This window comes from Galeopterus variegatus, unplaced genomic scaffold (assembly GCF_000696425.1).
Source record: "Galeopterus variegatus unplaced genomic scaffold, G_variegatus-3.0.2 Scaffold212, whole genome shotgun sequence".
Lineage (NCBI taxonomy): Eukaryota > Metazoa > Chordata > Mammalia > Dermoptera > Cynocephalidae > Galeopterus > Galeopterus variegatus.
The window spans coordinates 531427-545788 of NW_007726323.1; the positions used below are offsets into that span (position 1 = coordinate 531427).

Genomic DNA, 14362 nt, shown 5'->3' on the forward strand with positions numbered 1-14362 from the left:
CTCGATCAATCAGGTTCTCTGTATGGGTAGTTTAACATTAGCAAATTCATCCCAAACTCCCTCTTGTTATCCTCTTACCTGATGGGGGCACACCTTGTAGATTTTACCCCCTGTGAGATGAGGAGGGGGCTGTCTAGCTCTGGTTCCATTCTGTACAGATTCATAGAGGGCCAATAAGGAGAAGCAGAGCTGGTTCTGGAGTGGAAGGACAAGATTAAAAACACAGGGTGAGAGCACAGCCTTGTAATACCAAGGTCAAGGGTTCAGATCCCCATACCAGCCAGCTGCCAAAGAACAACAAAAGATAAAAACACAGGGGTGAATGCTAAGAGACCAGGCCTGGTGCTTGGCATCAAATGCTCACTTCAAGATCGAAAGCAAAAGAATCAACAGTCAGAGCCAGAGTGGGCCTTGAAGCCTTACCAGCCCAACCTCCTCCAGGTACAGGAGGGCAACTGAAGGCCCCAAAAGGATCAGGTTACAAAGCCAGCTAGACTGATCAAGCTGCCAGACTCTGAGACCCAGGTCCTTCTACTTCTTATAGGACAGAGAAACCTTCAACGAGGAGCTAACATTTGAATCTGAACTTGAAGGAAGTGTAACATTTCCAATGGCACAGAAACATCAATGTATGGATAAAGCACATGTACACATACAATAGTTCCCTCTATCCATGGTTTCAGTTACCCATGGTCAGAAAATATTAAATAGAAAATTACAGAAATAAACAATTCATAAGTTTTAAATTGTATGCTGTTCTGAGTAACATGACGAAATCCTGCACTATCTGTTCTGTCCTGCCTAGGACATGAATCGTCCCCTAACCCCCCCCGCCATGAATTGCCAATATTGTCTACTCCTATAACTTCGTATAATGTATGCTATACGAAGTTATTACGGAGGGCAACTGAAGGCCCCAAAAGGATCAGGTTACAAAGCCAGCTAGACTGATCAAGCTGCCAGACTCTGAGACCCAGGTCCTTCTACTTCTTATAGGACAGAGAAACCTTCAACGAGGAGCTAACATTTGAATCTGAACTTGAAGGAAGTGTAACATTTCCAATGGCACAGAAACATCAATGTATGGATAAAGCACATGTACACATACAATAGTTCCCTCTATCCATGGTTTCAGTTACCCATGGTCAGAAAATATTAAATAGAAAATTACAGAAATAAACAATTCATAAGTTTTAAATTGTATGCTGTTCTGAGTAACATGACGAAATCCTGCACTATCTGTTCTGTCCTGCCTAGGACATGAATCATCCCCTAACCCACCCCGCCATGAATTGCCAATATTGTCTACTCCTGACATCCAACCACTGACATTGGCATGGTTCAATGACCCAGGACCACCAAAGCAGATGATCCTGTCCCCTAACCCACCCCGCCATGAATTGCCAATATTGTCTACTCCCGACATCCAACCACTGACATTGGCATGGTTCAATGACCCAGGACCACCAAAGCAGATGATCCTCTGACAGTACATCAACAGCAGCCTACACTATATCACAACGCCTGTCATTCACCTCACTTCATCTCATCACGGAGCATTTTATCACCTCACATCCCAAGGGTAAGTAGAGTACAATACAATATTCCAAGAGAGAGAGAGAAAGACCACACTCACATACTTTTATTACAGTACTGCATACTGTGTAATTGTTCTATTTTATTATTAGTCATTACTGTTAATTTCTTACTGTGCCTAATTTATAAGTTAAACTTTATCATAGTTATATGTGTGTATAGGAAAATACATAGTATAATATCTGTGGTTTCAGGCATCCACTGGGGTGTTGGAACATATCCCCCGTGGATAAGTGGTGGGACTACTGTACACACCCAATGTATGTAACAGCAGCCATCGTCTAAGAGCTTGGATACGTGATAACCAGACACTGTGTAAAGTGCATTCCTTACAACAACCTCGTGAGGTTGGTATTTTAGTTATTCTCATTTTACAAATGAGGAAAATGAAGCTCAGAATGTAAGGCAGCTTATACAAAGTCACACACAGTAAGCAGGAGAGCAGGATCCCTAACCCCAGAGTCCAGGCCTCACACGCATGTCACAATCTGGCTGCTGATACCTCCCAGGCCTCCTTGACCGCCAGCACCCTCTGTCCAACATGGGTGCCGAGTCACAGGGATTCATACTCCTACCCAGAAAAGCAGACCAACCAGCCTGCTCCCAAAGCCTTGATCTGCACCACTGTCCCCAACACTCACCTTGGAGTCCTCTGGCCCAAAGGGGATGCCACATTGCCTCAGCAGATGCTGCAGCTCCTCCTCACTGTAAGAGCCAATCTCCTCAAGCTTGCAGGTGCCTTCCTGGAGCAGTCTCACCAAGGCACTGCCATTGCCTACAAGGAATGACAGTGCTGATGGGAGGCTACTAGCACCAGCTGACAGAGGTCATGGGTAGTCCCTTATGTGTGAGGATAAGAACAAGGGGGCTAGGCCAACAGAACAGCAAGCAGGGGAAGCCAGCTCTGCAATGCACACTTCCTGGGGTGCTGGGAGAGGTGAGACTCAAGGCAGGTAGGTCCGTGACTTCCGCAGATATTTAAAGTCTCTCAGACTGGCTTTCTGCACTGGCACATCTAAGTAAGATGACCCGCAGATAGTCCCTGCAAAGAACCCTTAAATGGGTCAGCTTTTAATCCCAAGTCTTCTAAGGTTTTTCGGAACCAAGATCTTAAGTGCTTACCACAACTGCAGCAACAACAGCAGCAGCAACAAGAGGAGCAGCAGCTCTCATCTTAAAAATGCTCTCTCTACACTATGCTCCCGAACCTGGCTAATCAAGAGAACTACGTGGGGGGCCTTAAAAAAAACAATTCCTGGGCCTTGAAGCAACAAATATGAGGTGGAACCTTAATATCTAATGTTAGGAAGCACTGTTTGAGAACCAGTGGGTCACAACCTATTAAGTACTTATGAAATCAATTTAGTGGGTCATATACAGAATTTAAAAAATGAAGGAGAAAGTAAAATGTATTGCATTTGGTAATGAAAAGTACTGTTTTGTGAAAGTTTTGTTTCAGTTATAGATATACACACATACACATATGTCTATCATCCTGGTCATGAGGCAAAATGTATTTCTTTAAGTTGCAGTTAAAAAAAAAAAGCACGCTATCACTCTAACTATATTAGCTCATTTAATCTTCATGACAACCTAGGTGGGTAACACTATCATACCCCCTTTGTAGATGAAACAACAGAAGCTCAGGGCAGTGACAGGACTTGCCAGAAGTCACACAGCTACTAAGTGGCATAGCTGGGAATCAAACCCAAGTTGTCAGAAACCTAGGCTCTTAATAGCTAGTCCAGGGCTTCACAATGTATAATCCACAAACTGCCTGCACAACCATCTGAAATACCTGTTTTGAAGGTATATTCCTTGGCTTCCCCCACATTTTTTCAGTAAACATCTTTGGGGCTGGAGCTTTATCATTGGCATTTTTGCAGGACTTCCACCACTCAGTGTAGTGCTTCCCAGAAGGCTGACAGTGAGCTGCATGTCCGTCCTATACAATATGGCTGGCAGCTCTTCAGAATGCTGCACCATGACTTTAACCTCTCAGGAATTTGGTCTCAGGCTGTCATTATATTTCTAGAAGGAGTCCTCGAGGTGGGCCTGGTCTTCTATCTATTGCTGTGCTGTCTTACCATGAACAATGTCCCAGACTCTTAACTGAGCCTTTCCCTGACCCCTGTCAGCCAGCAGGTAGCCTTACCAGGTACTGGCTGCACATCCAGGTTTTTGTCTTTCTCGGTGTTGACGACCACAGCTCCTCTCATGAGTGGTGGGAAGAAGGGGGCAATAACAGAGGCATCAAACTTGGTGATAGGGATGCTGGCAGGGAACGCCACCTGCTCAATCACCTCTGTCTCCATTGTGGCCCAGAAGTCCTCCACGTTTACCTCACTAGAGCCCAAGAATTGAGGCCAGGTGAACTAAAAGGTCAGGATAAAAAGGTCAAACTGTAGGAGCCACAGAATATTAGCAACACAACAGTCTTTACCCCTTCATTATACACACGGGGAAACCAAGGCTCAGCGAAGGGAAGAAGTATGACAGCCACGTACCACTGGAGTGCTTCTGAATTTAACCTAGTATCCAACTGTCTTTGGCCACATCTCTCACAACACAGTACTCTATAAGCTCTACATAGTCCAAGACCCTTCTGCTCCTATACCTTTTTTTTCATGCCATTTTCCCTGTGTTGCGAGGAGCAGAGAGCTACCACTTGAGTACCTTTTACATGCCGGACACTTTCTAATTAACTACTAATAAATAAGTCTGACAGATGTCTGAGATGAGACTACTAGAGTATGGGACAGAACAAGAATGCAAACATAGGTCTAGTTACAAAGCCCAGCTCTTACTCCCTATAACTGGCTGGCAAGAATAATCAGAATTATATTTAGTGAAATTCCACCCATCTCCCAAGGCCCTTTGGATCCCTCACCTTCTCCAGAAGGTCCTCCCAGACTTATCAGCACACAGCTATCTCCTCTACCCCATGCAGCATTTACTTATCTAGTGTAGGCATCTAGCATTTGTGCTATTCAATTTTTCTTCTTGTACACCCTCTTAGATGGTCCTCAAAGTGTCACCATGATCCTACTACCTCAATCAGAGAGAGCCACAGGGGTTACTTATTAGAAATGCAAATACCTGGGCCACATCTCAACCTGTATGAACTAAATCCCTCATTTATCATTTTAAAAACTTTCCCTAGAGAGTGGTCCCTGGACCAGCAGCATGAACATCACCTGGAAACTTGTTAAAAATGAAAATTCTTGGCCCCCCACTCCAGACCTACTGAATCAGGAACCCTGTGGGTGGAACCCAGCAAGACCTCTACACTGAAAAGTTTGAGAACCACTGTAGATCATATGCCGACTAAAGTCTACTGCACTATACAAAAGCATCTCCCTCACCTTATTCCCTCTGTTCTCCACCTCACAGGGTACCTAGCACATGCTATGAGTAAATGGCATACTTCTCCCACCACGATTTCATACCTGGCTCGAGGAATAGGAACAACTGAGCCCATTCTTTCCACAAGGACCAAGGGGACAGGAAAAGCCAACTCGGTATGCAAATTGATGTGGTTATCGTCATTAGTCCAGAGGACCCTTCTCTATAGTCCCTGAGGGAAGGGGACAACCAGCATCCCCATGGAAAACTGTATATTTAAGTTTTATTCAGTTAACTTCCTGTTTTATTACAGACTTCAGAATAACCCCTCCCACTACACTACACCACTCTACATGCACAAAAGAAATGGAAAATTAAGAAAATCCTGGTCTCTAAGAGGTACCTAGTACCACAGATAGGAAAAGATGTGCAAACAGAGTGAAGGGAATGTTACTACATTCTGTGATGGAGGAGCCTTTATTGGGACAGGGCACATGCCAGTTAGGACTAAATGTGACCTCTTGCAGGGAGGTTGGCCTCTGTCTATTCTGAAAAACAAAAACTTGCTGTAGCCAGATGTGATTAGAAAAACCAGAGCTAGGAGTCCCAGGAGGTACTGGTGAGCATGGCAGTACTCAGGAGCGCAGACTCTGTGGTCAGCCAACCAGACCAAGCAAGGTCAAATTTCAGCCGCACCCGTGCCTGGCTGGGTGGGCTTGGGCAAGCCCCTCTATGCTTCAGTTCCTGTATCTATAAAAGCCTCAGAGGGTTGTGGTGAAAGTTAAGTCATTCAGTAAAGCACTCAGCACAGAGTAAGAACTTGGCATATGTAATAAAATGCACAATAAATCTCAGCTGCATTATTATTAGTATTACCATTAGGCAAGCAGATCTGAGTGTGGAAGTAGTCTCTCAGGGAGATGACATGCAAAAGCAATGGTTCACATAAGCAAACATTTTAATACAGTTCATTCTGTCCACAAAGAACACTTAAAATGCCCCAGGAGGTATCATTCTTGTTTTTATATGTCTTGTTATACGCACCATCCTTCAAACAGAAATCAGTATTCAATCAGTATATGTGGTTTTTGGTTTGTTTTTTAATTGTGAGGAAAAAGAAATATGCATTCAATCCCTAATATGCTTAACTGGCCATGCCAAAATACACCAAAGCTGGTCTCCAGAGGTCCTGCACCTGCCCCAGTAGTAAACATGTGAGATCCATGACCCAGTCCTCTTGTTCACTATGGTAGAGTTCAGAGATAAGAACTTTGGACCCCATTGCAACTACTAGCATACTCAAGGGGCACTCCATTTGGGCTGGCTGGTTAGCTCAGTTGGTTAGAACACAACCTTCTTTTTTGTCTTTTTTCGTGACGGGCAACGGGATCGCAACCCTCAGTGTCGCGCCTGCACCACGCTCAACCAGTGAGCGGACCAGTCTCTATATGGAATCCGAACCCTCGGCAGGAGCGCCGCCACGCTCCCAAGCGCCGCACTCTACCGAGTGCACCACCAGGCCAGCCCAGAACACAACCTTCTAATACCAAGGTCACAGGTTCAGATCCCTATACCAGCCAGCTGCCCCCTCCTGCCCCCTCCCACCAAAAAAAAAAAAAACAGGGGGCACTCCATGCCTAAGGAGTACAGACCAGATCTCTTGGATGATTACAGGAAAGAGCAATATATGGGATTTTTTTCTAAAGCCCCGTAAAAGGTTAAGGAAGATTCCCTACTATTCTCAGTTTGTTAAGGGTTTTATCATATATGGGAGTTGAATCATATTGAAAGGTTTTTTTTTTTTCTTTTTTTTTTACATCTGATGAAATAATTGCATGGGTTTTCTCCTTTAATCTGCTAAGTAGCGAATTATATTAACATATCTTCTAATCGTGAAACAACCTTGCTTTCCTGTGATAAACTTGGTCATCATGCACTACTTTATTCATTGTTAGATCTTGTTTTATTCAGGACTTTGGCATCTATATTCATGAGTACAATCAGCTCCAGTTTCTTCTCTTATATTAAAAGTCTGATTTTGTTTTCAAGGCTATATGACCTTTTATGATGGACTGGGGAAATATACCTGCTTTTGCTATTCTCCTATGATTGGAATCATATTTCTTTTTTTTTTTTTCCTTTTCGTCTTTTTTCGTGACCGGTAACGGGATTGCAACCCTCGGTGTTGCGCCCGCACCGTGCTCAACCAGTGAGCGGACTGGTCTCTATATGGGATCCGAACCCTCGGCGGGAGCGCCACCGCACTCCCAAGCGCTGCACTCTACCAAGTGCGCCACCGGGCTGGCCCTGGAATCATATTTCTTGATCATTTGTTACAATTAATCTATGAAGCCATCTAAATTTGGTGTTATCTGGGTGAGAAAATTGTATAATTCAAAGCCTAAGTCAGCTCAGATCACTCTTTTCCTACAACCCCCTCAGCAGCTCTCCATTTCACTCCATGTAAGTCCTTAAGATGGCCCACGTGACCTGAGGCAGGGTCCAGCCTCCTGCAGCCTCCATCCCTCCCTGCAGTCTGCCACCCCGTCACTCTCACACTGCAGCCACACTGGCCTCCTTACTGCTTCTCACCCATGCCTGGCAAGCCCGGTCAGACCCTGTTCTTGCTGCTCCCTCTGTCTAGAATGTTCCTCCCCAAAGCTACATGGGTTTCAGATCTCTATTTAAATGCCACTCTATTAGAGGGGCCTTCCCCAACTACCCTCAATGAAACAGGAATGCCCTTTTCTACCACACTCCCTCTTCTCCTTACCCTGCCTTACTGTGCTTCATAGCACTCATTATTACCTGACATGTACTATTTCCTATCTGTCTCTCCCAAACCAGAATGTGAGTTCCATGAGAACGGAAACTTTGGTTTTTTTACTGCTATCTCCCAAATGTCTAAAAGGTGCATCTGGCTTATGCTCGATACATTTGTTGAAGAAGTAATAAACAAGTGCCTCGGTTTCCATCTGGCTTTCCTTAGATGACACTCTGCACCACTTGCTTTCCCTAGAAAGGACTACAGCTATCTACCCCTTGGGACATCATGCAGGAAAGTGGCTGCCAAAATGAGAAGAGAGTTCTGAAGGTCATCAACGGTGGCTAAGAGATACCTACCTCCACGCTCTTCAGTGCTAGCACGTTCTCTTCACTCCTCTGAGCCATTTCCACTTTGGGAGCCACGCCACAGATGCCACAGATCATATCATTGTAGTCTCGGACAGTGAGGCATTCGAAAGCCCAATAGCCATTGCACAGCAGTTCCTGCAGCTGGCTCAGCTCCTCCGAGGTCAGAATCTTCTCTGGAAGGAGAGCAAGAGCACTGAGAAGATCACAGAAAAGGACCCTGAAGCCACTAGGGATGAGCCAGTGGGCAGCAAGAACAGCATTTCTGCAATACTGATTATCCCCTAAAAACACCCAAGAACATAAACTACGCCTGTCCTTCAAGTGCTCAGGTGGCAACCCAGAGGGCAACTCCAGTCAGAGTGATAGCTGCCTTATACTAAGCACTTATGAGGTACTAGATGCTGTGTTGAGAGCTTCGAATACATTATCTCATTTAATTCTCACATGAATTTAATTATTTATTAGCCAGCTGTTATTGTCCTCATTTTATAACTGAAGAACGACAGACACAGAGAATAATGCTCAAAATCACATTGCCACTAAGTGGTGGAGCTAAGATTAAACCACAGGCCTGTGTGGCTCTAGCACCTTTGCTCTACTCCATCTGTCCTCACGGCAGGCAAGGTACAAGGGGATTGAAGCCTGTAGGAATGGAATGGGAAAAGCACAAACAGAATTAAGGAGAGCAAGGGGAAAAAGAATTTCCACAGCTGGCCAATTAGCTCAGTTGGTCAGAGTGTGGTGTTAACAACCAAGGTCAAGGGTTCGGATCCCCATACCGGCCAGCGGCAAACACACAAACAAAAATCTTCTAGATAATAATGAGGATGGTCCCTACCTTCAGGTCTCAGCATGAGCCTTAGGACTTGTAGCAGACATCCATTAGCTGTATATTCAGAATGGGTCTAACACGCCGTGAGGATAAGTCTACCTACTACCAAAATATGTACTTCTAAAAGTAAGCCGTAATCCCTTACTGAGGGGCCCTGGAAACATGGAAAGACGCATGCTTTCCAAAGTTAGTTTGGAATTTGTAAAATTCAAAAAGAAAAGTGCATTAGAAGTCAAGTGAGGATACGTCTACCTACTACCAAAATATGTACTTCTAAAAGTAAGCCGTAATCCCTTACTGAGGGGCCCTGGAAACATGGAAAGACTCATGCTTTCCAAAGTTAGTTTGGAATTTGTAAAATTCAAAAAGAAAAGTGCATTAGAAGTCAAGAATTTCTCCTTTTCAAAATAGCAGACTCTTCTCCAAAATGATTCTTTCAACCAAAGTCTATCCCTAAAAATTCCAGGGAGCTTAGAACTAACCTTGAAAAAAGGAGGAAAAGAATCTTTACCTGTCTGCTCCTGCACTGACTTCAGAACAACGTTGACGGACACTCTGGGGTCCTCTCCCAGTTTGATCTGGTTTCGAATGGCAAAAAGCAAGTCCAGGCTTACCAGCAGCTTGTTCCCCACGTTAAAGAGACCTGCAGGTTAAAAAGAGGCAACAAACAGATTCAATGCCCATTAACAGGAGAACAGTTAAATTATGTACATTCATAAAACAGAAAACTAGGCATCATTAAAAACAATAAAGCAGACCTAACTGTTCTGACACAAAGTTGCCCACAATATATTGCTAAATGAAAAAAGTGAGTAATAAAATAGGAATAGTAGAATATTTTTTTCCAATAAAAAAGAAACATTTCTCTACCACCTGGCTCAGTCCTCAGGACCAAAGGTGTCACTCTTCCCCTACACCTCACACACCTACACCATGGGGAAAGGCCTGGAGCATCTGTTAGCCCAAGGATATGCAGGGCATGTAACAAAGGCTATAAAACCCCCCTACACCAAATCCTGGAATAAAAGAAGCAGAGGAATTTAAATGCAGTCAATTTAAGACAGATTGAAAAAAGGACAGTTTTACATTTGCACAAAATACAATGTACAAATTTGTACAAACGCAAAGTTTGGAATATGTGCTCCCAATAAAGAAGGGTATAGAGGAGTGGGTAAGGCCTCTATAAGCATGCTACTAAAGGCTGAAACCATAGGGAGAAGATCAAAGCTCTGGTTACATAAAAATTGAAACAAAAACTAAAAGTGAGAAAACACTGGTATTTCAAAAATCACCACATACAAATTTAAAAGACAAATTATAAACTGGGAAAAAATTCTGCTAACGAAAAAGCCCAAAAGAAGAATGGAAATGTTCACAAAAGAAATTCATGATAGAGGAAAAAACTCACAAAGGATCATTCATACAAAAGATATACTGTACATTCTTCCCAGTAATCAAAGAAATACAACAAATTGGTAAATGATATACCAGTTTTTATCTATCAAATTGAAAAACTTTAAAAAACTATAATACTAATCTACAAAAAGCTTCTAGAGCTAATAAGTAAATTTAGCAAGTATTACTGAATACAAAAGTCAAAAGACAAAACTCGGTTTATTCCTATAATAGCAATGAACAGATGGAAATTAAACCATGTCATTTAGCACTGAAAAACTTAAAATACTTAGATATAAATCTAATATGTGCTGCACCTATATACTGAAAATAGCAAAAGCTGATGAAATAAAATTAAAAAAAAAAAAAACCCTAGTAAAGTGGAGAGAAATGCCACGTTGATGAGTAAGACGCAATATTTTTAAGCATGTCAGATTTCCCCAAATTGATCTCTAGATTCAACACAATCACAACTAAAATTCTAGCAGGATTTTGTAGATATTGACAAGCTGACTCTAAAATTTATACGAAACACAAAAGAACTAAAATAGCCAAAACAATTTGGAAGAACAAGGTTGGAAGGCTCAAACTATCTGATTATAAAGCTACAATAATCAAGACAGTGTGGTGTATTGGCAAAAGAATAGATACATGAGTTCTGGTCAAGATGGCAGAATAGACAGTCCCCAGTGTCACTCTATCCCACAAATCAACCAATTTATAACTATAAAAATGTAACAACAGCCAAGCCGGGGCTGCTGGAGCTCAGGAGAAGAGGAGGAGAGACCTACGGAGTTCATGAAGGAGGGAGAAACCACGATGAGAGAAAGAAAAAACTATTCAGAGTGTTTTAGGCTGTGGCAGCTTTAAAGCTGGAGCTGCTGAGTGCATGGAGCAGGAGCCGGCAGAAGCCACAGCTGTGCCCTTCAGATGGAGGTGCTTGTAGGCAGCAGTGGAGAAGAGGGCCTTGGTGGCCCCCAGGACAGCAAGACCACAAATAGGGTTCCTGGGGACCCACACAGGAGCAAGGAACCAGAACAGCTGAAAAAGGGGAGCCATTCAGAGGCCAGTGAGTCATCGCAAGGGACCAGTGCAGGGCCCATCCCATGGGAAGTATTTGGAGCATGGGCGTTGGGGCAGACAGGCCCACTGGGACACAGGAAGGACAGATGATCCACTCCCCAATCAGTGCAGGACCACTCAGAGGAGACTGGTTGGAAATGCAGGATTGCATGGGGTGCAGTTTGATGAAAAAACTCAGGCCGAGATCCGAGTTTCTACACAACCCAGGTGCACTGTGTCTCTGGAGAGCCGGAAGTACCTATAAGGTCAACCCTTAAACCCTGAGCTGCACAAAAAGCCTTCCCTAGGGAAACAGTAGTAAAGCAGCAATTTAGCCCAACAATACAGGTCAAGTGCTAGTTGCCATAGGAAGTTTCCCAGTTTTAGAAGTAAGCAAAGGGCAAAAAATTAGTTCCAGCCCAGGCGTACTGCCAGCACCTCAGGGTCCCGCCTGGAGGCCTGGGGATTAGAGCCAGGGACTGGACACCCCTCCCCCTGCCCACAATCAGGCACACTGCCAGTGCCAAGGAGCATGCCAAAAACATCACCTCCATGTGGGTGGCCCACCACAGGCACCACAGTAACCACGGCTGCCACGAAAGTGGCTGGACATCACAACCACCACGCAGATGGTCCACCAACCACTAGAGTACACTGACACAAGGAGAGTCACCAACAGAGACCAAAGAAAAGAAAAGGATGTCTCTCTCCACAAAGCCCATTCCAGAGTGACAGAAGAAGCATCTGCTCTATGATAATATTGGGGCACCTGAACACACCTCTCAGCACTGGACAGATCATTTAGGCAGCAAATCGACAGAGTAACCATTACTCTTTCAGAGGGAGAGAAGAAATCCAGGGTTATCAGTGGTGGGAGGGGAGAAGTAGAGGGGGATAGGGAGAGACTTGACAAGGGGCATAAAGAATAAGTACAATTTGTAACAAAATACATAGTAGTAATATTGATTTGATCAACATATGTCAACACTGAATCCCAAAAATATGTATAATCAATTATGATTCAAGAAAGAAAGGACGAATGGACAGACGGATGGAAAGGAAGAAAGGAAAGAAGGGAGGAAGGGAGGGAGGGAGGGAGGGAGGGAAGAAGAGATACATAAATCAATGGAACAGAAGAGAGTCCAGAAATACTCACACATACATGGTCAACTGATTTTCAACAAAGGAACAAAGGCAATTCAATGGAGAAAGGACTGTATTTTCAACAAATGTTGGTAATACAACCGGACATCCACATGCAAAAAAATGAATTCAATCTGAACCTCATACTTAACACAAAAATTAATTCAAAATGGATCACAGATCTAAATGTGAACCATAAAATTGCAGAACTTTTAGAAAGACCTGTACTCAGAATATATGAACTCTCAAAACTCAACAGCAAGGAAACAAACAACATAGTTCAATGGATCAAGGACATAAACAGATATTTTACCAAAGACAACATATCAGATATTTTACCAAAGACGACATAAACAGATATTTTACCAAAGACGACATACATCACTGGTCACTAGGGAGATAAAAATTAAAACCACAATGACACACCACTACACAAACCTATTAGAATGGCTAAAAAACAACAACAACAAAACAGGCAATACCAACTGCTCACATCATTGGAGGGAATGCAAAATGGCACAGCCACTGTGGTAAATGGTTTGGCAGCTTCTTATAAAATTAAACAAACATACATCTACCATGTGACCCAGCAATCTGACTCCTAGGTATTTACCCAATATAAACTTATGCTCACACAAAAGCATGCATGTGAATGTCTGTGGCAGCTCTATTTATAATTGCCAAAAACTGGTAGTAACCCAAACATCTTTCAACAGATGAACAGAAAAAAAAACTGGCATATCCACACGATGGAAAGCAACTCAACAATAAAAAGGAACAAACCATTCATACATACAACATGGATGAATCTCAAAGAATTATCAAACTGTGGCATATCCACACGATGGAAAGCAGCTCAACAATAAAAAGGAACAAACCATTCATACATACAACATGGATGAATCTCAAAGAATTATGCTTATTGAAAGAATCCAGACTCAAAAGGATGCATACTACTATTGCATTTACAGGACATTCTGAAAAAGAGAAAACCATAGGGATGAAGAAGAGATAAACAGTTGCTAGAGGTTAGGAGTGAGAGGTAGGTCTGACTACAAAGAAACAGTACAAGAGAATGCTTTGGAGTGATGGAACTGTTCTATATATGGATTGTAGTAGCAGTTACACAACTTAGTGCATCTTTCAGAACTCAGAAGTGTACAACAAAGTAAATTTTACTGCATGTAAACTTACAAATTTTAATTAAAAATATATAATCCTGAGTACTGGCCTAGATAGATTATAGGGTAGGGAAGTGGGCACTCTCATTAACTGATGGTAAGAGCACAAAATAGTACTAACTCGATCTGGCAATACAAGCCTTATTAAAAACATGAATTCAAAATCAGGCACCTTAAGGTTCTGAAGACAAAGAGTATAAATAGTAAATACTCTTTAATCTTTGGCATTCAATTATACATACAAAAAGGATTCAATCAAACTCTCACAATGGTTGGTACATATGAAGTGTTCACTCAATGCTTGATGTGGATGAATAATAGGGAGGGAAAGAGTAAATATGTAGCAATTCTCCTTTGAGTGTTTGTCCAAAGGAAAGAAGAATGTACACGAAGGTTTAATCATAAAAAAGACTATAAAATGCAGTACCACACATCCCTTTAAAAATGGTCATGTATTTCTCTACTTGCTGGCATAGGAAAATGCCCATGATATACTGCTACATTAAAAAAACATGTTCCAAAACAACATCTGGCACAACCCTACTTCTGTTCAAAGAAAAACTATAAACCTATAAATCTTCCCATAATTTCTTATGTTCTGCAGATGAATAAATACATCTGGAAGATTAGAGAGTACATTGTTAAGTTTTTATCTTATTACGGCAGTAGGATT

At 42.7% G+C, this 14362-nt stretch overlaps 1 protein-coding gene across 2 annotated transcripts in view; it reads right to left on the minus strand.

Annotated features, from left to right (window-relative positions):
- HMGXB3 (HMG box domain containing 3) overlaps nt 1-14362 on the minus strand; it is a 50095-nt gene that overhangs the window by 4376 nt on the left and 31357 nt on the right. For both annotated transcript variants that reach the window (XM_008565905.1, XM_008565906.1), the window contains 5 exons: nt 9420-9551; nt 8065-8249; nt 3752-3971; nt 2238-2371; nt 79-195 (listed from right to left, as the gene is read on the minus strand). In XM_008565905.1, coding sequence (XP_008564127.1) covers nt 79-195; nt 2238-2371; nt 3752-3971; nt 8065-8249; nt 9420-9551 — 788 coding nt within the window. The remainder of the gene's footprint in view (nt 1-78; nt 196-2237; nt 2372-3751; nt 3972-8064; nt 8250-9419; nt 9552-14362) is intronic.